The sequence below is a fragment of the Pelobates fuscus genome, chromosome 5 (genome assembly GCF_036172605.1).
Source record: "Pelobates fuscus isolate aPelFus1 chromosome 5, aPelFus1.pri, whole genome shotgun sequence".
Lineage (NCBI taxonomy): Eukaryota > Metazoa > Chordata > Amphibia > Anura > Pelobatidae > Pelobates > Pelobates fuscus.
In genome coordinates this window covers 69,780,469-69,803,678 of record NC_086321.1, presented here as the reverse complement: position 1 = coordinate 69,803,678, position 23,210 = coordinate 69,780,469, and the positions used below count along the sequence as shown (strand labels likewise).

Genomic DNA, 23,210 nt, shown 5'->3' with positions numbered 1-23,210 from the left:
TTATAAATTGAATTGCATGTCAATAAGTGAAAAAAAAGTATTTGACCCCTTCGACTTAGTACTTGGTGGCAAAACCCTTATTGGCAATCACAGGTCAGACGTTTCTTGTAGTTGGCCACCAGGTTTGCACACATCTCAGGAGGGATTTTGGCCCACTCCTCTTTGCAGATGCTCTCCAAGTCATTAAAGGAACACTATAGGGTCAGGAACACAAACATGTATTCCTCACCCTATAGTGCTAAACCCACCATTTAAGTGGCTGCCCCCCACCCCCTAAAAGTTTAGAACTCACCTTATTTCCAGCGCCGCGCGGGTCCGACCGACATTGTGACAAAATCAATTTGGCCGATTTTTAGCCAATACACTGCTTTCCCATACGGAAAGCATTGGATTGGCTAAAAATCGGCACTGGGCGGGGCCAAATGCCGTTTTGGCCAATCAGGACCTCCTCATAGAGATGCATTAAGTCAATGCATCTCTATGAGGAAAATTCAGGGTCACCATGCTGAGCGTGCAGCCCTGAGCCAGGAAGCCCCTCCAGTGACCATCTAAGGAGTGGCCACTTGGAGGTGTCTCTAGGTGCAATGTAAACACTGCCTTTTCCCTGAAAAGGCAGTGTTTACATGAATATGCCTGAAGGGAGCTATTATACTCACCAGAACAACAACATTAAACTGTAGTTGTTCTGGTGAATATAGTGTCCCTTTAAGGTTTCGAGGCTGGCAACTCGATCCTTCAGCTCCCTTCACATATATTCTATGGGATTAAGGTCTGAAGACTGGCTAGGCCACACAAGGACCTTAACCCCTTCAGGACGGAGTCAATAGTGCACGTTCTGATCAAAACAAAATGTAAACAAAAACTGGAATTTGCGCTATATGTCTGTTCAACCGTAGTTCCCCTCTTTCAAATTATATGCACCCACACTTATTATATATCATTTTGTTCAGGAGAAACAGGGCTTTAATCTATCATTAACTATTCATATATGGAACATAATTTATTATGAATAAAATAAAAAAAAAGGTGAGAAAATAAGATTTTTTTTTAAATTTGTATTTCCGTCTGCCATTTTAGCTGTGAATGTCATAATACTGTTAGGTTTTACTGCAAAAAAATGCGCATATTTGTAATCAGCGATGTCTCACGAGTACAACAGTACCCCCCATTAACAGGTTTTATGGTGTTTTGGAAAGTTACAGGGTCAAATATAGAACGTTCCATTTTCAAATTGAAATTTTCCAGATTAGTAATGTTACCTTTGAGACGGTGTGGTAGCCCAGGAAAGAGAATTACACCCATAATGGCATACCATTTGAAAAATTAGACAAGCCAAGGTATTGAAAGTGGGGTATGTTTAGTCTTTTTTAGTAGCCACTTAGTCACAAACACTGGCCAAAATTAGCGTTCATATTTGTTTTTGTGTGAAAAAAGCAAAAAACTAATATTTGGCCAGTGTTTGTGACTAAGTGGCTACTAAGAAAGACTGGACATACCCCACTTGCAATACCTCGGGTTGTCTACTTTTGCAAATGGTATGCCATCATGGGGGTAATTCTCATTCCTGGGCTACCATACGCTCTCAAAGGCAACATAACCAATCTGGCAAATTTCAATGTGAAAAAAATGAAATGCAAGCCTTATATGTGACTCTCTAACTTTCCAAAACACCATAAAACCTGTACATGGGGGGTACTGTTATTCTCGGGAGACTTCACTAAACACAAATATTAGTGTTTTAAAACCGTAAAACATATTACAACAATAATATAGACCATAAAAGTGCCGTTCGCTTGTAAAAAATGCGAAAAACGTCACTTTTACTTAAAATATCATTGTTGGAATACAATTTACCAGTTTGAAACACTAATATTTGAGTTCAGTGAAGTCTCCCGAGTAAAACAGTACCCCCTATGTACAGGTTTTATGGTGTCTTGGAGAGTTACAGGGTCAAATATAGTGCTTGCGAATTAAATTCTCTGCACTTCCTCCCTGTGTTGTCAGGCATGTCAATCAAATTTTAATTAATCAAATCACATAATTACGTTAAAAGATTATTTAAATATACACGTAGAATTTTAATATATATGCATTTATAGGTATTTAAATTCTACGTGTATACTAATGTAATCTTTTCTGTAATTATATGTATTTATCTATATATATATATTTGCGGTTATTTGTATTTTATACAACGATAGATATATATAGAATGTCATTCTAAGTGTATTTTGTTACCGATATATATATATTAATAACAAAATACAGTTAGAATGAAATTACATATGCATATATAATTTATATTAAATTTTGTTTCAATATTTTATTTATTTATTTTATTTTATTTATTTATTATTTTAATTATACGTATTTATATATAATATATATATGTACATCTATTATATATATATAATATATATATATATATTATATATATGTAACGTCATTCTAAGTGTATTTTAATATTAATTTATATACTTATATTAATATTAAAATACACGTTGCATGACGTTACATATATATAATATGTATATATATTATATATATAATATATATACATATTATATATATATTAAAATATATTTAATTTATTTTTAAACATGTTTATTTTATTTTTTTTACACCTCCTACCAGCAGGGGGACTGTCCGATATTTCAAACAGTCCCCCTGCTGGCAGATCCATAGCCAGCTATAGGGGGCCATGTGATCGCTCTTTGAGAGCGATCACATGGCTCCCGGGGGCCTCATTTGCCGGAGGGGGGCTGCCTGGGCTCTCAGGCAGCCCCCCAGAAGAGGATCGCGGCGGAGGTGAGTAGTTGCTGGCTCCTGGGGGCTTAAACCGTTACGGCGTTCCATGCCGCCGCAACGGCTTTAAAGCCCATTTAAAGCGCGACGGCATGGAACGCCGTAACGGCGTTAAGGGGTTAATGTGCTTCCTCTTGAGCCACTCCTTTGTTGCCTTGGCTGTGTGTTTTGGGTCATTGTCATGCTGCAGGATTTCAGTCCTTCATGTGTTACCAATTGTTTTCTTGGTGAATATGGTCCCAAATGCCCTGAGATTATTAACAAGATCCTCTAGTGTAGTTCTGGGCCGATTCCTCACCGTTTTCATGATCATTGAAACTCCACGAGGTGAGATCTTGCATAAAGCACCAGATCGAGGGAGACGGACAGTTATTTTGTGTTTCTTCCATTTACAAATAATCACACCAACTGTTATTACCTTCTCACCAAGCTGCTTGGCGATGGTCTTGTAGCCCATTCCAGCCTTGTATAGGCCTACAATCTTGTCCTGGACATCCTTGGACAGCTCTTTGGTCTTGGCCATGGTGGAGAGTTTGGAATTTGATTGATTGATTCTGTGGACAGGTGTCTTTTATACAGGTAACAAGCAGAGATTAGGAGCACAGTTTTTTTTCCCATTAGCGATGGACATAGCAATGTTTTGACCCTGTTACGTCTTTGTCAAGCCTAGGTCTGCCTACCGTGTCAATACGATGCCAGTTCCATCATTGATGCTGGATTAACCGTTAATTTTTACTAGATTGGTTTTGGAGTTACTGAATCTTTACTGGTTTTGGACATGATGGTGATGGTCCAATAGCCATGGGACGAGGTAAGTGATGCTAGAGCCATGTACTGCTGAGAAAAGTACCACAATGCTAGTTGTTAAAGAATTCTATTGTAAAAAATGGAGGTGGTAAGAAAAGTATTTTCCACTTTGACATGAACATGACAGGTACGAATCAGGTTGATTGAGATTTGTCTAACCACCATGTCGAGAAGTTGTTCGAGATTCTTGTTTTTAGGACAAGCTGTCTGTTACTTCCAGTGTGTCTTGCATGCCATTGAAAATAGTGGACTTGAAACAATAAGAAATGCACACGTCATGACTTTGGTTTAAATAATAATTAAAAGAAAAAAAAGATAGCAATAGTTTAGTTTTCCATTCACCTGCATTACTGAATATATGGTTTTTGATTATAATATATTTAAAGGAATCAGAAGTAGTTTATTTGGAAAAGGTGCTCAAACTATAATTACCTAAATGTTTACTCCAAGGATTAAATTACAAGCCTAGACTCAACATACTCCACAATAAAGACAATGTATTAATTGTACAGATCTCTATTCTTTATAAAAACACAATTTCACCAAAAACATTAGTCTTTGATTTCAGAACTTTATTTATGAAATACAATGTTTCCGACTCCTGTACAGTTACAATATTTTTTAGTCTACAATACTCTTATCATTTCACAATCAGCTATTTTAAGGCTTTGTCTTACGATTTTGTGGTAAACCATGCTATGTCTACCACATAGCTAGCATCCAACCACACTACTCCATCCCACCCACTATTTCATTCTTGAAAAAAAAAAAAAAAAACTAAAAAAAAAAAAACATAGAACTTCCTTCTTAAATCTCTATCCTGCCTCACAGTGTATTGCAGACTCAGACAAGCCTGCTTCTGGCTCGCTTTCAAACAAGCAGTGATACAGAGTCTCTCCATCTTGCTTTAAGAGAAGTCCTGAGCTCTGTGGAGACAAGGTCACTGACTAGGGCATTTCCTGTCTGAGGCAGTAGTGTGTGGTTACGCAGACACAAGGCCTCTGGCAAAAAATGTGATTGATTTCTAAAAGGGGTCAGAATGCTCACTACATATGGCGGAATCACATTCTTCCTTTCCTGGTTTATTCAATCGCCGGGGATTAGAACTGTATATACATTACAGATGATGGACGTGCGACAGCTTCTCACATTATTCCTGCAAAAAGTCAGACACGTGAACCGACTCTTCCCGACCCATTCATCATCCTCTGCTGGAAACAGAAATTTTAAATATACCCTCATCGGTTTTTGCAGTAGTCTGTCTCTGTGTCCACTAGTGAAGTTTAAGCAAGTACGAGTTTCCATACTACAACTCCCATCAATCTCACCCAGCCAAATGAATTATTACAATGTATTCGGCAACATTTGTCTTCATTGTAGGTCAACAAAAGGTATTAGAACTTTGCATCATACACCAAAGCAAGGCTAAGATTTTCAAGAACCAAATTTCTAGAGAGTCCATGGCACATGGCAAATTACTACTCGCTAAGGCCAAATATGCACTCCACAATGGCTAGTGAACAACTGGAAATTTTGAGCCCTGCCATTTAGGATATGTCCCATGGGCTCCAAAACCAACTTGGAGGATGCAGGTTTGTTATTTGCGGCAAAGACAGACTTTAGTTACTTTTTAATGGGAAATAATTATCTATCACAAATACCTACACACACGGGCTATTTGAACTGGGATATCTAAAGTTGGTATATATGTCACCATCAAGATATGACATTGTTATTTTAAATTATATCTGTAAAGGGAAAGCTATCACAGAACTAACTTTTTACTAAACTGCATAGCACTCTAAAAATAGCCGTGCTTAAACAGAAGCCAGAGTACGTCAAATCATTACCTAATTTTATTACAAAGATGGACAGTGGATTATCTTGGATCAGAATGAGACCTCATTACTCTAATTAGGAGTGTTTTTCCCCCAGTTTCTCCTATAACAACATCTCTTATTAATGTTGATGCTAATTTTCCTTCTGCTTTTCATCTTATTTTAATACGGTTACTGTTCTGTTTTGAAACATTTATTAAGAGAATGTACCTTCCGCATTTCTAATTAGCTGTTCCAGTACAGATAATTTAGAAGTTCTAGAAAATCTAAAACAATGCACTGAATAGTGACCAATATCAATAGAGCTCTAGATCAAGACAAATAGACCATAGTCATGTTTATAACATTCAATCCATGCACAGGCAAGCACCTAACAAATGTATGGGCAAAAAAGTTATTTAACTCTGGAAACGTTCAGTCCCAAGCTCATTGAAACCAAAAATATGGCACATAGCACTGCCTGAAATAGATCTGAGAGCCTGAAACTGTTTCTTTTGTGACATTAACACAGCAGGAAGACATGGGTTGCTGATTGATTGATGGAAGGTACACTTTTGTACAGGTTTCACTTACCTCCTCTACACTTGTTTATACTACACACATTTTTCAGGGTGACACCATTACCCCATGCACAGTACTTGGGTAATGCCATACACCAGGCATGAACCACTGCAGGGGATAAACTACCGTAATTACATGACTAGATTTTGCCTAAACAACTAGGCATGCAGTGTACATTATAAAAAAATAAAAAAATAAAAAAAAGGGGTATTAAAAAGAAAAAAGCACAACTCATTACTTTGTTTTAGTTCATTACTGCTTTGTGCAATAGTGTTTCAAATAAAGATGCGTCAATATCTGCCCGCATGTTTTTTAGTTTGCATTTTAATTTTTTTTTTTATTTATCAATGTTGTTTTGAATGTTTTTTTTTTTATTAAATTTTTTTTATTTAGCATTATTCAGCCATTCGCGAAATAACAGAGTTTCGTATGATTGTTTTTATCATTTTATTTTTTTCAAAATTATATAAATCCCCCCCCCAACCCCCCTCAAAAAAAGAAAACCACACATTCAAAACAGCATATTGATAAATAAAATAAAAAATAAAAAAAAAGAATGCAAACTGAAAAACATGCGGGCAGATATTGACGCATCTTTTGAAATAGAAAAAACACTATACTATTAGAAGAACCATGCACACTCAAGTCTAGAAAATAAGGTTAACATTTTAATCAGGAAATACACATACTCCCAGAGGAAAATCCTGCCATACGTTACAATGCAAACGTATATACCTGACCCTAGTGTTAAAAACACGTTAGGCCCCAAGCCCCCACTTGCCTCCCTTAAATAAGGTAAAAACTAATCTTTATTCCAGTGCTGTTAATCTGAAGCATAAAAGTCACTAAATGAAAAATATAATATATTAACATAATAGTAAGACAGAGGACACTGCCACACAGAGTCCATCCAGCCTTTGCTTGGAGTCTAGTGTGGCTGTTATTTTATGGCCTTCCAGCGCTGTTTAGTGATACCGGGACCAGAGTGACATCATAACCCAGCTCCCGACATCATCGAATGGCGCACGAGAGAGCAGTGCTGGAAAAGCTCAAAATTTACAGCTCCCTCGCAGCCCAGCCACAGCCTCCCCTTGGACACTGTATTTCTGAAGAGTAAGTACCTTCTGTCCAGGTAAGCAGGTGCCAATTCTGCAGGCCGCCACTTGAGAAGCCTTAAAGGACCACTATAGGCACCCAGACCACTTCAGCTCAATGAAGTGGTCTGGGTGCCAGGTCCATCTAGGGTTAACCCTGCCTGCTGTAAACATAGCAGTTTCAGAGACAGCCACTAGAGGCGCTTCCACGCTTCTCCTCACTGTAATTTTCACAGTGAGAAGATGCCAGCATCCATAGGAAAGCATTGAGAAATGCTTTCCTATGGACTGACTGAATGCGCGCGCGTCTCTTGCCGCGGAAGCGCATTCGGCGGACGGGGGAGGAGAGTCCCCAGTGCCAAGGGAGCCCGGTGCTGGAGAAAGGTAAGCCTTTAACCCCTTCCTCCCCCTAGAGCCCGGCAGGAGGGGGGCCATGAGGGTGGAGTGGACCTATTAACACTATAGTGCCAGGAAAACAAGTTTGCTTTCCTCACACTATAGTGGTCCTTTAAGTGGAACACAATATATATATTTTTTGTGGTAGATATACAAAAATATATAATTGGGGGGTTTTGAGACTTCACTTTAACCAGATGCACCTCTTCGAATGAGTGCCAGGCCAGGGCTATTTTTTTTTTTTCTTCTTATGGGTAAGTATGCCATGGCATAAAACATGTGTTTGGTTTGCCCGTTTGTGTCTTGCTTGGTCTCCCAATTAATTTTTGTATTTTGATATTGCCAAATAAAAAATATTTTTTTAAAGTGCTGTGTCTAGTGTTGTTTCCTTCTGGTGTGATACTCATCTTTCCAGGGATCTGCTTCCAATGTGTGAAGGCAATGCCCCAAGCGCAGAGAAGTGGCAGCTGTACATTAAACATTTAATTTCAAACACAACATACAACCAGGGGCGGACTGAGCACTCGGGCAAATCGGTCATGGACCGAGGGCCCGAGGCTCTAGGGGGCCCGCCCGCCTGCCTGCCGTGCATGAAAGTAATAGCTGGGCTGGGGAGTTAAACAATCTCCCCAGCCTGCATGCAGTCAGTCAGGGGCCCGCACGGCACTCCGCGGGCCCCTGTTACAAAATACATATCCCCCATGTTCGGGCAGGCACAGTAAGAGACAGCTAAATGGCCCTCCTAAAGACCCACTATGCTGTCTCTCACTGTGCCTGACTGGTGAGCAGAGCAGGAGAGCTGTCTGTAGTGCTGATCAGGCAGCTCCGTGCGGCTCCTGATAGAGGAAATGACATCATGTGTCAAAAGGTCAGGGAGCCATGCGGAGCTGCCTGATCTGTGTTACAGGCAGCACTTCAGTGAGAGACAGCATGCTCCAGTGCTGCTGGGAGAAGGATTCACCCCTCTGGCCAAAGGTAAGGCTCCTCTTCATCCAGCAGCTCCTCTTCCTTCTACCCCCTACTGCCCCTACCCCTACAGCCCCTCTACCCTCTGCTGCCCCTTTGCCCCCTACTCCCTGCTGCCCCTCTTCCCCCAGTAGACCCTCTGTTGCTTCTCACCCCATACTGCCCCTCTACCCCCTGCTGCCTCCCACCCCTCTGCCTCCCTACTGCCCCTCTACCCCCAGTAGACCCTATGCTGTCCCCCTGCTGCTCCTCACCCCATACTGCCCCTCTACTCCCTACTGCCCCCCACCCCTCTACCTCCTGTTGCCTCCCTACTGCCTCTCTACCCCCAGTAGACCCTCTGCTGCCCCCCACCCCTCTACCCCCTGGTGCCCCCCCACCCCTCTACCCCCTGCTGCCTCCCTACTGCCCCTCTACCCCCAGTAGACCCTCTGCTGTCCCCATGCTGCTGCTCCTCACCTCATACTGCCCCTCTACCCTCTGCTGCCTCCCTACTGCCCCTCTACCCCCTGCTACTCCTCTACCCCCTGCAGCCCACTACAACCCCTATACCTACCACAGCCCCTACCCCTACAGCCCCTATACCCTCTACTGCCCCTTTGCCCCATACTCCCTGCTGTCCCTCTAGCTCCTGCTGGCCCCCTATCCCCTGCTGCCCCTCTACCCCCTGCTACTCATCTACCCCAGCAGCCCCTTTGCCCCCTGCTGCCCCTCCACCTAATGCTGGCCCCCCTGCCCCCTGCTGCCCCTCTACCTTATACTGGCACCCCTACTCCCTGCTACCCCTCTGCTGCCCCTTTGCCCCCTACTCCCTGCTGGCTGCCCCCTACTCCCTGCTGCCCCTTACCCCCTGCTGGCACCCCCTACCCCCTGCTGTCCCCTCTACCTCCTTCTGCCCCTCTTCCCACTTACTCCCTGCTGCCCCTCTACTCCCCGCTGCCCCTCAACCCCCTGCTGCTCCTCTACCCCCAGCAGCCCTTCTACCTACTACAACCCCTATACCCACCCCACCCCCTACCCCTTACAGCCCCTCTACCCTCTGCTGCCCCAGCAGACCCCCTGTCGACCCTCTAGCCCCAGAAGACCTCCCGCTGTCCCTCTACACCCTGCTGCCCCTCTAGCCCCAGCACACCCCCTACTCCCTGCTACCCCTTCGCTCCCTACTCCTTGCTGGCCCCCTTACCTGGTGCTGCCCACCCTACCTCCTGCTTGTCCCCCTACCTCCTGCTGGCCCCTCTACCCACTTACTCTCTGCTGGCCCCCTACTCCCTGCTGACCCCCCACCTCCCCCCCCCATACTCCCTGGTACTCCTCTACCCCCAGCAGCCCTTACCCCTGCAGCCTTTCTACCTACTACAACCCCTATACCCACCACAGCCCCTATCCCTTACAGCCCCTCTACCACCCCAGCAGACCCCCTGCTGACCCTCTAGCCCCAGCAGACCCCCCACTGTCCCCCAACCCCCTGCTGCCCCTCTAGCCCCAGCAAACCCCCTGCGACCCCCTACTCCCTGCTGGCCCCCTTACACCCTGCTGCCCCTTTGCCCCCTACTCCCTTTGCCCCCCCAACTCCTGCTGACCCTCTAGCCCCAGCAGACCCCCCACTGTCCCCCAGCCCCCTGCTGCCCCTCTAGCCCCAGCAAACCCCCTGCGACCCCCTACTCCCTGCTGGCCCCCTTACACCCTGCTGCCCCTTTGCCCCATACTCCCTTTGCCCCCCCCCACCTCCTGCTGGCCCCTCTGCCCCTTTGCCCCCCTACTATCTGCTGGCCCCTCTGCCCCTTTGCCACCTACCTCCTGCTGGCCCCCCTACACCCTTCTGCCCCTCTACCCACTTACTCCCTGCTGGCCCCCTGCTGCCCCCCATACACCCTGCTACTCCTCTACCCCCAGCAGCCCTTATCCCTGCGGCCCTTCTACCTACTACAACCCCTATACCCACCACAGCCCCTCTACCCTCTGCTGCACCAGCAGACCCCCTGCCGACCCTCTAGCCCCAGCAGACCCCCTGCTGTCCCCCTACCCCCTGCTGCCCCTCTAGCCCCAGCAACCCCCCTGCTGCTCTCCTACACCATGCTGCCCCTCTACTGCCCTGCTGCCCCCCTACTCCCTTCTTCTCCCTACTCTACAGACCCTGTACCCCATGCAGTCCCTATACCCACTACAGCCCCTTTACCGCATGCCTATATATTCCTTACAGCCCTTATCCATTATTATATTATTTATATAGCGCCATCAGATTCCGTAGCGCTGTACAATACCCCACTACACCTCCTATAGTCCCTATACCCACTACAGTCTCTATATACCATGCACCCACTACAGCCCCTATATCCCATAAAACCACTAGAACCCCTGCAGCCTCTACACCCACTACAGCTGATATACCAACTACAGCCTCTAAACACCTGCATCCACTACAACCCTATATCCATGAAAGCTCCCATGCCCACTACTGCCCTTTTTCCCTGCAACCACTACTGCCTTTATTGCTGTCTGCACTTACTACAGCCCCTATCCCCCTGAAACAACCACAGTCCCTATGCCTCCCCTGCAACTACCACAGTCCCTATCACTACCCTGCACCCACTGTAGCTTCTATTACCCCTTGTCTCCACTGTAGCTTCTATTACCCCTTGTCCCCACTATAGCTTCTATTACCCCCTGCCCCCTCTATAGTCACTATTTCGCCTTACCCCCACTATGGCCCCTATTATTCGCTGCCCCCACTGTAGCCTCTATACCCAATACAGCCTCTGCCCCCACTACAGCCCCTAAAACCACTACAGTTTCTATGCCCCAGCACCCACTTCAGCCTATATTCCCCTGCCCTTCCCCACAGTTTTTATCTACTTAAAGGGAAACTATATGCCAGGAAACATTTTTTATTTTTCCCTAGCACTATAGCTTCCTAAAGTGCCCCCCTCTTTTACAGGGTTAAGGGACCTGGGACACTGTACCTAGACCACTTCAATGAGCGGAAGTGGTCTGGGTGCCTATAGTGTCCCTTCATAGATACTCTGTATTTCGTGTTAGGATATGAGGATTCAAAGGCATACATATATTCACTTACAGTAAATATACACAGAAACATTCACTTCACATGCACATACAATCAAATATATTTTAAATCCTAATATCCCAACACGACTTACAGTAAGTATATACAGAAACATACATTCACTTCACATGCACATACAATCAAACATATTTTGAATCCTAATATCCCAACACAACTTACAGTAAGTATACACAGAAACATACATTCACTTCACATGCACATACAATCAAATATATTTTGAATCCTAATACCTCACACAAAGACATACATATATTCACTTACAGTGAATATACACAGAAACATTCATTCACTTTACATGCAAATACAAGGTACATTACAACAGTATATATATATATATATATATATATCTATCTGGAGGGGGCCCAGGTCCTAATTTTGCCCGAGGGCCCAGGACTCTCTCAGTCCGCCCCTGCATACAACTAATCTTGGGTCATCTTGGGTTATAAGTGGACCTGCTCCAATTGCGAAACAGCATGATGCAACTGTAGTTTAAACTAGACATTTTTCCTACCTGTGTGAAATATTTTGCTTAATTATATAACCGTGGCAATGGGACAGTAAAGCCTTATAGTGAGAATACTCTCTTTTAGATTTAGTATTTAGATGTATAAACATATCACGGGCACTTTGGGGCAAGAGGGCCCATGGAAAATCTTAGCAGCACTAATGTTTCCAATATTCTGGAAAATATGAAAATGGAGAACAAACTACAGCTCAATAAAAAATAAAATAAAAGCACATATATATATATATATATATTTTTTTTAGCTACTATAGTACGGTTTAACTATTCCCTTTAGCTAGGGTATTTTTAACTTTGTTTAGATTCTGAATATATTTAGTATTTTCTCTTGTACACATTCCCTTCACTTGTGTATTTCTCACACATCCCCGACTTGTATTTCTTCCCCATACTAGTAGGTCCTGCCTCATCTCTCCCCAACCTGTACCACGCTCTTCCCTCTCACTACATGTATCTCTGTTATACTTATGACCCACTTATCAACCATCTCTCCCCACTTATGTGTCTCCTACTTTTTCCCCATCCTTCCCTCTATCGGTACATCACTTTGTGTATATCTCCACACGCCTGTGTGTATTTCACCCCTCTCATTCCCCTTTCTAGTGTCTTCTACAATAGTTTCTTACCATCCTATGTATCCAACACATGCCCCCACCCACCCCAGTTGGCAGGGGGTAAGTATGTTATTGCAGCTCCACACTTGTGGGGTGTGACACTCTTCTGCTTGGCCACACAACTATCCGGGAGAGTGTGAGCTGACACATAGGATGGACTATCTGCTTCACTTAGTGGGCTACTGCTCCCTCCCAAGATTTCAGGGCCGCTTTTAAAGGGATTCTATAGTGCCAGGAAAACAAAGCCGTTTTCCTGGCACTATAGGTTCCTAAAGTGCTCCCTCCTTCGCGGCGAACCTTTTCAGTCACTTACCTGAATCCAGTGCCAATGTCCCTCTGCGCTGGGCCTGGCTCCGGCCATGCTCCTGCAATGACAGCGCTCGCACTAGCATTTCCCCATAGGAAAGCATTATTCAATGCTTTCCTATGGGGATTCTGGTGACGCTGGAAGTCCTCACACAGGTTGCAAACTTCTAAGCACCAGAAATGGTTGAAAATATCTATGCTCTATGCTCCAGAAAGAAATACGTGCAAAGTGTACTGTGTAATGCTATGAATACATGCTGTATTCATATGAAATCTGGAAGATATTATAGTGGTCAGTTCATATGAATGAATAATCAGAGGCATTTACAGCAAATGACATGTTTGCACTTTGTAACATATGGGCATCCCATCTCGCTCTCACATGCGATGACATATGGCGACCACTTAAAAGATAAGACGAAACCCAAGAGCAGGTTCCACATTTTGTAATGTCTTCTTGAGTGTTTATTAATTGTATCATGGATGGATCATATTTCAGGAGCAAGCCACATTTAAATTAAAGAAAAAAAAAAATGTAAAAAAAATGGATGATAAACTGCAATAGTTTTTACTCCGTACTACATTTAAATACTAGATCATTCAGTAACAGATGTCCTTTGTATCTTGACACTTTGAGCCTGTGTTCTACTATCACTAAAATGGAGAACACATTTTACATTAAACAAAACCATTTTTACTGGTCAGCAAGCTAAAGCAGTAAAATTGTGAACATAACGTTAAGGGCCGACTTGAACATTTGCTGTGTTATGTAGTGTTCAGCATTATGAATTTGTTAATGTTTGCAACTGTAAGCATGTTTTGTGCATTAACAGGTTCAAAATCAATACACAAAGCCTATGAAACTAAAAGGTATATCAATTTTAAAGCTGTTTACATCTGAACATTTTGGAGAGGCAAATCCTCTATTGGGCCAATATTTCTGTCCCTCGGTTAAAGCAGCTCTGTCACCCCAGACATGCTTTTCTTCAGGTGTTACATCTTCTCTTCCCCTCTCCAAAATCTGTTCTTCTTTTATTCCTTTCTGATGCATTTGTCTTTAGGAACTACTTTGTCTTATGTATTTTTCCTCCACTTGATTATTTTGACAAAGGATGGAGCTCCACTTCCTTTGTCAAGAAAACCTTTCACACAACACTTACCATTACAATCAGTCATTAATCCGTAGCCTTACGAGATCACCTCGCATAATATTTGAATGCCCCGGTAATGGTCTACATGGAGTATGCACGGGAATTAAATCCCATTGCAATTCTCTGGGCAGGAGAAGGATGTGGCATTCCGTCACTGCCCGTAGTTAGAAGACGGCGGCACCTGAAATTAGTATCCAGTGCCACAGTAAATAAAGAATATAAGGCAACGGTGCTTCCTGCAAGGTCTGTCTTCAGTGGGCCATCCTGAATGATTCACAGGCAGCTTGCCAGGTCATTAACGTGGGCAGAGCCGCCTCTTTGCTAGTGATACAGTCAAGTCACTGGTCCGCTCCCTTTACCTTCCTCCCACCTGCATTCCAATTCATAGGACACCAGAGTTGTGAGGTATTATGTTGTATGAATTGGCCCCAGCAGCACCCTTATAATGAATGCATATTCAGGCGAGTGCAGCCCTCTTGGTTTCAAGCTTCTTGTAGCCCCAAGGAACAAAATCACAGCTTAGTGGAAAAGGGCCTTGACAGGGGTTAGGAGGCAGGCATAGGAGGAAGCTGAGAGGGAGTGGGTCATGGAGAGGTCATATAAGTAGGCAGACATCTTAGTAAAAAAAATCACTTAACTTGCCTGCCTGGCTGAGTTTGTCCCACCCTCCCTCCCTGGGTTTTTGGCCGTAGTGGGGTTCCCGTTTTGTCACAGCGGCGGGATAGGGAGCGGTAGGAGAGGAAATAGGCTCCCCAGTAGGAAGGTTATGTTAATAGTTATTGGTATGTTGGTAGGTTTCGAGTCCTGGAGGTGGCTCAGAACCTGGTGGGGTAGGGGTATTAGGGTATACCCCTACCATGGTTAAATTATAATAATGGTTGGCACTTTAAGTAATGGTATGTTGGTTCAATGTTATATACACACACACACGTTATTAATTAAGGGGGTCGTTGCCAGTTATACCTAACAGAAGGATACGGAAATAAGGGCGGGGCATAGGCAATGACCCAAAAAAATTCTCTGTTAAGATATTATTATTTATATATTTAATAAAGCTGTGGACAATTTTACCCATATACCCTAGTGTCCGTGTTTTATTGGGGGTAGGTACGTGGGGGTTTGTCAAAGGTTCCGAATGTCCATATGGCGACGATAAACCGGTCATGGCCTGCCCAAAATTCTGGATACCAACCACACCAAATATAGTTGATACGCTTAGAACCAATTCCTATATTATTTGTTCCTTTAATAAAATCAACTGTGAAAAATTCTAACAGTTCCAAAACCTGCCAACAACCTCTGGATCACTGATATCCAGTAAAACCTGATATTTTATGGAAATATGCCTTCTTCATAAGTACAGTACTGATATTTAAAAAACAACAAGTGTGACCAAATAAAGCACAGACCTGAAGGACACTTTGCAAAGATCAGCATTTAAGAGGACATGAAAGAATATACATCCATAGCTTGAGTTTGAACACAAAGGCATTTTCAGGATTTCCTGAAGAAATATTTCTTTAACCTCCTACCCGCCAGCAAAGGAATTTTTTTTTTTTTTTACAAATGCCAGAGGTTTCCTGTCTTGCTCTGAGAAATGTCATTATTTAGAAAGTTAGATTGCTTAAACAAATAAAACATTTGTAATCTTTTAGTATTTAGCCACAGACATAAGGGCATTGTATATGAGCATAAAAGAAGAATTGGACGGAACTACAACATTGGGGGTATTTAATAGTGGCATTTTAGTGTAAATGTGCTATTGCTCATCAAACTGGTATTTATTTGGATTTGGTAAAAAAAAAAAAAAGTTACTACAAGAATTCTAGGAATTCAGCAATTTGTTACTAAAAAGAGTTCCATCGCCTGTCAATTTAAAGAGGACTGTTTTTTTTGTTTCTGGTTTTTATCTCAAGATTTTACTTAACGACCATCTGAAATATTAAAGTGAAATAGACAGGTTTGCTGGATGTGTAACTGATCAGTGGACACAGCATAACAAAGATGATAAAAATATATATATATATTTAATGGTAATAAGCTTAAGGGCCCTCCAACAAACAAACATGCAGGGAACATCGGATTAGAAACAAAGAGATGAAAATCTGAGAGAATTACTTTTGGGAAGTTTGTTGAATTTATAAGTGTCCGTCGTATTACTGTGAAGCTTAATGATACACAAAGTACGCATTTGGAACAATAACATCCTAAATAATAATAAACTAATACGTTGTAGTAAAGTAGTAATAAAAGGGATGAGGCACTTTGGAAGTATGGAATAAGGTTTGCAAAAGCAAGTCCTTTAATGTAAAGCATAATCGGATGATAGCAAAGCATTCCATGCAAAAGGTCAAAAAAGCATTGTGGCGCTTTAATTAAATAAATCACAGTTTTGTCCTTTCTACCACAAGGTTTTTTTCTTTCTGCAATAATATTACTTGAATATTACTTTTTCTCAACATGTATTACACAGCACGATTGTCTATCCATTAGTGCAAATCATGATATTCAAGGGGAATTAGAAATATTGAGGGTAACCCATTTTTCTTCTTTATTTTTACCCATTTTACTTTGTCAATAGTTTTTTCCCTACAGAATCTGCTTATTTTGTACATTTGCCCTTTAAATAGCCTCTTCATATTAATAACAACTTTTTCCATTTTTAGTAATTAGAGGAGCACTTGCAGTCTTTGCGGTTCGGAACCCTTGAGATGTAGATCCGATCCGTATCACACTCGGTTTGAGAAGGGCTAGAAGTTTGTTTTTGTCTAGCCCCTGGAAATACAGAGATAAAGATGTTTTGCATTGCGCCAAGCACTACATTAAAACTTCCTCCCTGCTTGTAGCTTTGATCAGAGGCTTATACACTAATGATTGATGGAGCTACAATTGAAAACGTTCTGCATCGCAGGCAGGAAATTAGCATTCTAGTGATTGTTTAAACCAGATGTGCCAAGCCATGCTGCCCATTAACGGGGCAATGGCACAACTGTGAGCGTGTTCAACCAAGACGAGCATGCAGTCAGAAATTGGATATCTCTTCCACCCCATCTGTGCCCTTGCAGTGAAACAGAAAGCTCCGGAGAACAATGGGAGAGAGGAATGTTAACATGTTGCTTTGCTGACACGGCCTGTAACATTTCTTATTTTCAGATTTATTTTCTGCTTTGGGGAATTAAACAGAGCTGATGAAAAACACATTTGCACTGAAGAGCCATTTGGACAACTAGGTTTGGATCATTCCACGAAAATGCTTTAAAAATTGGTCTGAAATAACTCAATATTTTTTTGTATGGATGCTAACACGGGCCAAGTAAAGATCTAGGAAACCAATGGCAACCCAGTTGTTCTTGAGCACAATTCTCATGATGCCAAGCCACCATTTGTTATAGCTCCCAGACAGATGTAAGCAGTGTCTCATTCTAGCTGCCGAAGATGAAGTCTGAAGAAGCACAGTTCGATTTCAGATATATGCCCCAGAGGGAAAAGTGGTTATATCTGGAGTAGGAAGAGGGAGTTCAGGGACAAGGCGTGCACATGGGACAGAGCCATCCTATTATAGCGGAGGTGGGGTGCATAGGTGCAGGTTAGGTAGCACCCCTCTTCAAGTCTTTGTTGCAATAAAAAAAAAAAATCTATTAGATTTGTAAAGCCTGTTGATAAGTTTATGATCGCAAAAAAAAAAAAAAAAACTCTTGTTGTGGTCATAATCAACTGCTGGGCAAAACGTTCCATGCACCTCACTTTTGGACCAATGTTGGGGGGAGAGCCTTTCAGTGATACACTGACAACGTGTTTCAATTTGGGCTACTACCAGTGTATTAATGGTAAGGCAAACATATTTATAGACAGAAGTTACAGCAAAAGTAACATGACAAGATCACATCAGCTAAACACGATATTGCTTATTCACCAACCAACAACATGTATTTCTAGTAGCGAGGTCAAAAAGGTTCCCATTGATGATCGGCAACAGGTTCATTTTTAAGCTGACTTTTAACTAGACTATTTCAACAATAAGCTGCCCATTTACAGTAGTCATGTATTTAATTTTTAACCCTTTCAAGTCTTGTGTCATAATTAGTTTTGACGTGTACTGTCCCTCTTTCTTGATGGCTGGAGAGGTTGCAGAGGCGCTGGCCAGTCATGTCAAATTTTTCAGGCATATTGATAATGGCATGGTAACAGCATCAGAGGAGGATGACAGACTCTCTTAAAGTGGGTGTTCTTTCTGAAACATGGTATCTATGGTCATGAAGTCTCAGTACATGGTGGGGGTGGGGGAGAGTGGGCATAGACAAATTCAGCCGTAATGTCTAGTGTCCCACCATCGTGAAACTCCACCAGTCGCCTGGTGCATCCTAAAGGAACAGAAATGCCAACTCAATCAAGTGACTAAAGCGGAATGGGACTCTCCCTCAACATGTAATACATTGGCTTAGATCCATTTAACTTCTAAACTATTTTGGTACAGAAAATGGACCACTACGGATGGTGTGCTTCAACCTGACCATATACCCTGTCCCCCCTAAAAACAACAAAAGTCCCAGTATATTACAGTGGAGTTTATTCCGTGAGCCTGAAATGGTGTCAAGGAAAGTGAAATTCTTATATAAAAAAAAAAAAAAATACATTCACTGTCAATTAATTAGTAGAGTAGGAACCCGAGGTTTATTCCTGCAGGTTTGATTGAGTATTAAGATTTTCGAACATACAAAATATGTATGCCAAAAAAACAACAACATTTTTAATAAACAGAATCTTTTTTTCTGGCAGCAATGAGCAATTTTTAACTGGTTTAGTGTATTTCCTGGACTAGGTTATACTCTGGAGGAAGCCATTTCCCTGTGTCATAGAATAAGGGAAATGAAAATCTACAAATTATTTCATCTAGACTCTTACATGAAATGAATGTGTCCACTTGCAGCCCAGCCCGCTCGAATACACAATCTCAGTCACTGGACTAGGAGTCACTGACTCATGTGCAGTGCCTTGTTCACACAGTCACCAAGTATTATATTAGGCGAGGTATTTATATGTGATAAGGCACACAAATAGACCCAGCATTTCCTTCCCTTTATTAATCATGGGACATGCTGGAAAGAAATTATTAAGGGGTTTAGTCACTAAACCAAGATTCCCCAAACTCCGGCCCCCCAGATGTTGCTGAACTACAACTCCCATGATTCTCAGCCTATCTTTTTCATTCATAGAATTATGGGAGTTGTAGTTCAGCAACATCTGGAGGGTCAGAGTTTGGGGAAGCCTGCACTAAACAGTTAAAGGGATCCTATAGTGCCAGGAAAACAAACCTGTTTTCCTGGCACTATAGTTTCAATAGGTTCCCCCCAACCCCTCCCTCCTGCGGGCCTGGATGGGGTTAAAACTCCTTCAGCCACTTACCTGAATCCAGCGCCGATGTCCCTTGGTGCTGCGTCAGACTCCGCCAGTGTTCCTCCCCTGCTGATGTAAGCCAGCGGGGGAGACCTAATGTTAATTAGTCCTCCTCATAGGAAATCATTATTTAATGCTTTCCTATAGGGAAAATTGACGATGGAGGTCTGTGAGGACGTGATGACCAAAAAACGGTTTGGATTCCGGAAGCGCCCCTAGTGGCTGTCTGGTAGACAGCCACTGAGGGCAGACTTAGGGCTGCAATGTAAACATTGCAGTTCTCTGGAACTGCAATGTTTTACATTGCAGCACTAAGTGCAGAAGGGTCACAGCACCCAGTCAATTAGCTGAAGTGGTCTGGGTGCCTACGGTGTCCCATTAATGTCTAAATTGTAAAATAATGACTGAATTGGATCATTTTGCAGCTTTGCTATTCTGAGAAGCTGCATGCAGGTTGTCAATTGAATTTTTAAAATAGAACTATATGTGCTGTGGCCTTCATGGGCAAAGCAACACAGTCCTCTAGGGTAACAGGCATAGAACAACAGTCTCTGGTGCAAAAATGGTGTGGTTTATTTATAGCGTGCACAAAATCCATACAGCAATCAGTTTGTTCAAAAACTGCAGCACAACAGAAAGGAAAATCTACAAAACAAATCCTAGCTCAAATTTGAGCACTAACTAAACATAAATAAATGTCCCTTACTCACCAGGGTAATAAACTACACAAATCAAAAATAAGCATTGGTTTCACCAACCTTTAGCACATTGTTTAGATGCTGCTCTGCACAGACCTGCTCTCTCTCTGCAGGTCAGATTGTATCTGACTCTTTCTGCTCTGAGACCTGCTAATTAAAGCCTCAGCAGTTGCTAATTGGGCAGGTGAATGAGTATAGACTATGGAGGATTCTGGGTCCTAGATACCTTCCTTCTATTACCCTCCCATAGACTCTGTCACAGTGCTTTGACCACAAATGCTTATTGTATGATTTGTATCATTCATTTTCAAACAGAGTGACAAAAAACATCCGGCTAATGCGCATGGGGACTTCCACATTAGATGCCAAGCTTTGGACAGTGGTATGTTAGAGGTGTGTGTGCATTGGGCTTTTTGAGTTCTAGTGAGTAGAGTAGAAAGAAATGGAATCCAGTGTCACTCTGTCTGTTTGCGTCTTTGAACATAAGCATGAGTGTTGCTGTGTCAGGGTGTATATGGAAGGGGAGGGTGTACGTTTGCATGAGGCAGAATGTGTGTGGTGTCTGGGTGCTAAGCCATCACAGTCAGAGCACAGACACAGCAATGGAACACATATAGCAGAGAGCCTTTCATATAAACATATATTGTAACAATGGCAAAATATGTCTGCTATTATGAAACACCAGCTTACACACAGAACCAAGCAAAAGGTTAACAACAAATACACATAGCAGCAATAAATAAAAATAGTTTGACATACAGGAGAGGTGATAAGGGCCCTGCTCAGGCTTACAGTCTAAAGAAGCGGGTACAATCACACTATAAAGAACAAGATAAAAGTGCAACATATCCAAAGAGAAGATTGATTGCTAGCAATAGAAACATTGTAAACAATATATGACATGTAGGAGAAAAAAATGGGGCAGGGTTAGAGAAGACAAAGGAGAAAGTGAGTTGGGGATAGTATGAGATATGGGAGGAAAATTAACCATTTAGTTGATAAGCTTCCATAAACAAATGGGCTGCTGTGCATATCTTAAAGGGACAGAATAGGCACCCAGACCACTTCAGCTCATTGTCCCTGTCCCTCCTAGTCCTGCAATGTAAAACGTCGCCATTTTTGAGAAACTGCCAAGTTTATATTGCTAAACTGCAATGTTTAAGACAACCTCTAGTGACTCTTTACCAGACAGACACTAAAAGCACTTTCAAATGTATCCCGGTCTCTAGGCCGACTAAATGACGCTGGACGTCATCACGCTCAGCATGAGGACATCCACCTTAAGGGAAATCCCCATTGGAAAGCATTGATGTAATGCTTTCCAATGAAGAGGGCCTAATGCACTTGCAGCGCTCACCTCACTTGTGCATTAGGTCCCCCATCAGATGACATCAGCGCTGGAATTGGGCAAGTAAGGGTTTTTTAACCTTTATATAGTTGGTATATGGTTTTTCATGTATATCTCTGTCGTATGCACTTTATTTGTGCCATTCTAGGGCTATAGAATCTCACGGGCTGCTCCTTTCCTTTGGAAGAGTCTGCCTACGCATGTCAGACTCTTCTATAGTCTTCAATCCTTTAAGACGTCCCTGAAAACCCATCTTTTCAGGATTGCGTAAGGCCTCTCATAGTAAATTCCATCTCTCAAACCTTACACTTCCTCTCTCCTAGAAGGCCATGCTCCACTCTCACCTCTAGTTCTGCTACTTTCCCACCATGTCTATTTGCTGTCTCCCTCAATACCGTTCCTATTGTGTTTTTAGATCCCACCTCCTCTAGGCTGTAAGCTCGTTTGAGCAGGATCCTCAACTACCTATTGTTCCTGGTACATTTTGTTATTGTCTCATTTGGTAAATCCTCCTTTTATTGAAAAGCGCTGCGGAATAAACTGGCGCTATATAAATACTACTACTACTACTACTAATAATAATAATCTATTCTATTTCGTGTTTGCTTCTTTATTTTTGTTTGTTTGTTTTTTTAATATGCAATGACCCAAAAAGTTAGAGCGGCTATATAGGCTTGAATTCACAAATGCAGCTCATCCAAATTTACCTCTGTTAGAGATTTTCACTAAAATGAGAATTCAAAGTAAATTTCAAACTCAAGGTAAGTAAAGCTGTATTGGAAACATTATCAAAGTCTGCTCTTCAGTTAATTTGTCCTTAAATTTAAAATTAATTTTGAATTCACTTCGAATTCTCTCTTCAGTGAATAAACCGTTCTATATACCAAATATATAGGAGTGTGTATATTAAATATGAATATATAAAGACACAGAAAACGCTCTATGTACACATATACATCTTCACATACGCTCACACCCCATCACATTTTAAATCTTGCATATGATTTACATATAATTTACATTATTACATTAAACCATGCAGTACCTCTATAAGGAAACAAAATGAGTAATAGTAAAATATTTAAACATTATTTGCATAGTAAACAATGAGTTCTAGGAAAAACACACACACTACATTCTTTTAACAAGGGAATCAACTGATTTCATTGGAAGGTTGTGTGGCGTGTAGCTGTTTAAACGTCTGATTTACGAGACTAAAATTAAAGGGCAGGTCATAGTAAAAGCCAGACAGTGAGTCACTGCTACTTACATCACTCTTCCTGAACTTTGCCTTTAAACTCTTCATCTTGAGTCCATTCAATTTAGTGCAGCTTTAATGAGATTCAATAACTACAGAAAGAAAGACAGAAACAAGCAGACTCAATAAAATGATTCACAAATGTGGTTATCTTATCTCATAAACCCTTTAAACTTCGACATATATACTTATTATAAAGTTTAGGTATAAAGGGAAATAAGAGTTTGCTGATGGCTACACGGGCTATCAGCGAATTCTATTCCACTGTGGAGAGTGTATAAGGAGATGTTGAGAGTAGACAAATGAATTGCAAAATGTGTTTGTACCAAGAAGTGACCACTCTATATACGGATCTGATCAATACACACA

General features: G+C 42.1%; 1 protein-coding gene across 4 annotated transcripts in view; it reads right to left on the bottom strand.

The window, feature by feature from the left end:
• Nucleotides 1-23,210, bottom strand: part of RAI14 (retinoic acid induced 14) — a 159,275-nt gene that overhangs the window by 111,131 nt on the left and 24,934 nt on the right. For all 4 annotated transcript variants that reach the window (XM_063453966.1, XM_063453967.1, XM_063453968.1 and 1 more), the window contains exon 2: nt 22,854-22,933. In XM_063453966.1, coding sequence (XP_063310036.1) covers nt 22,854-22,889 — 36 coding nt within the window. In that variant the 5' untranslated portion in view covers nt 22,890-22,933. The remainder of the gene's footprint in view (nt 1-22,853; nt 22,934-23,210) is intronic.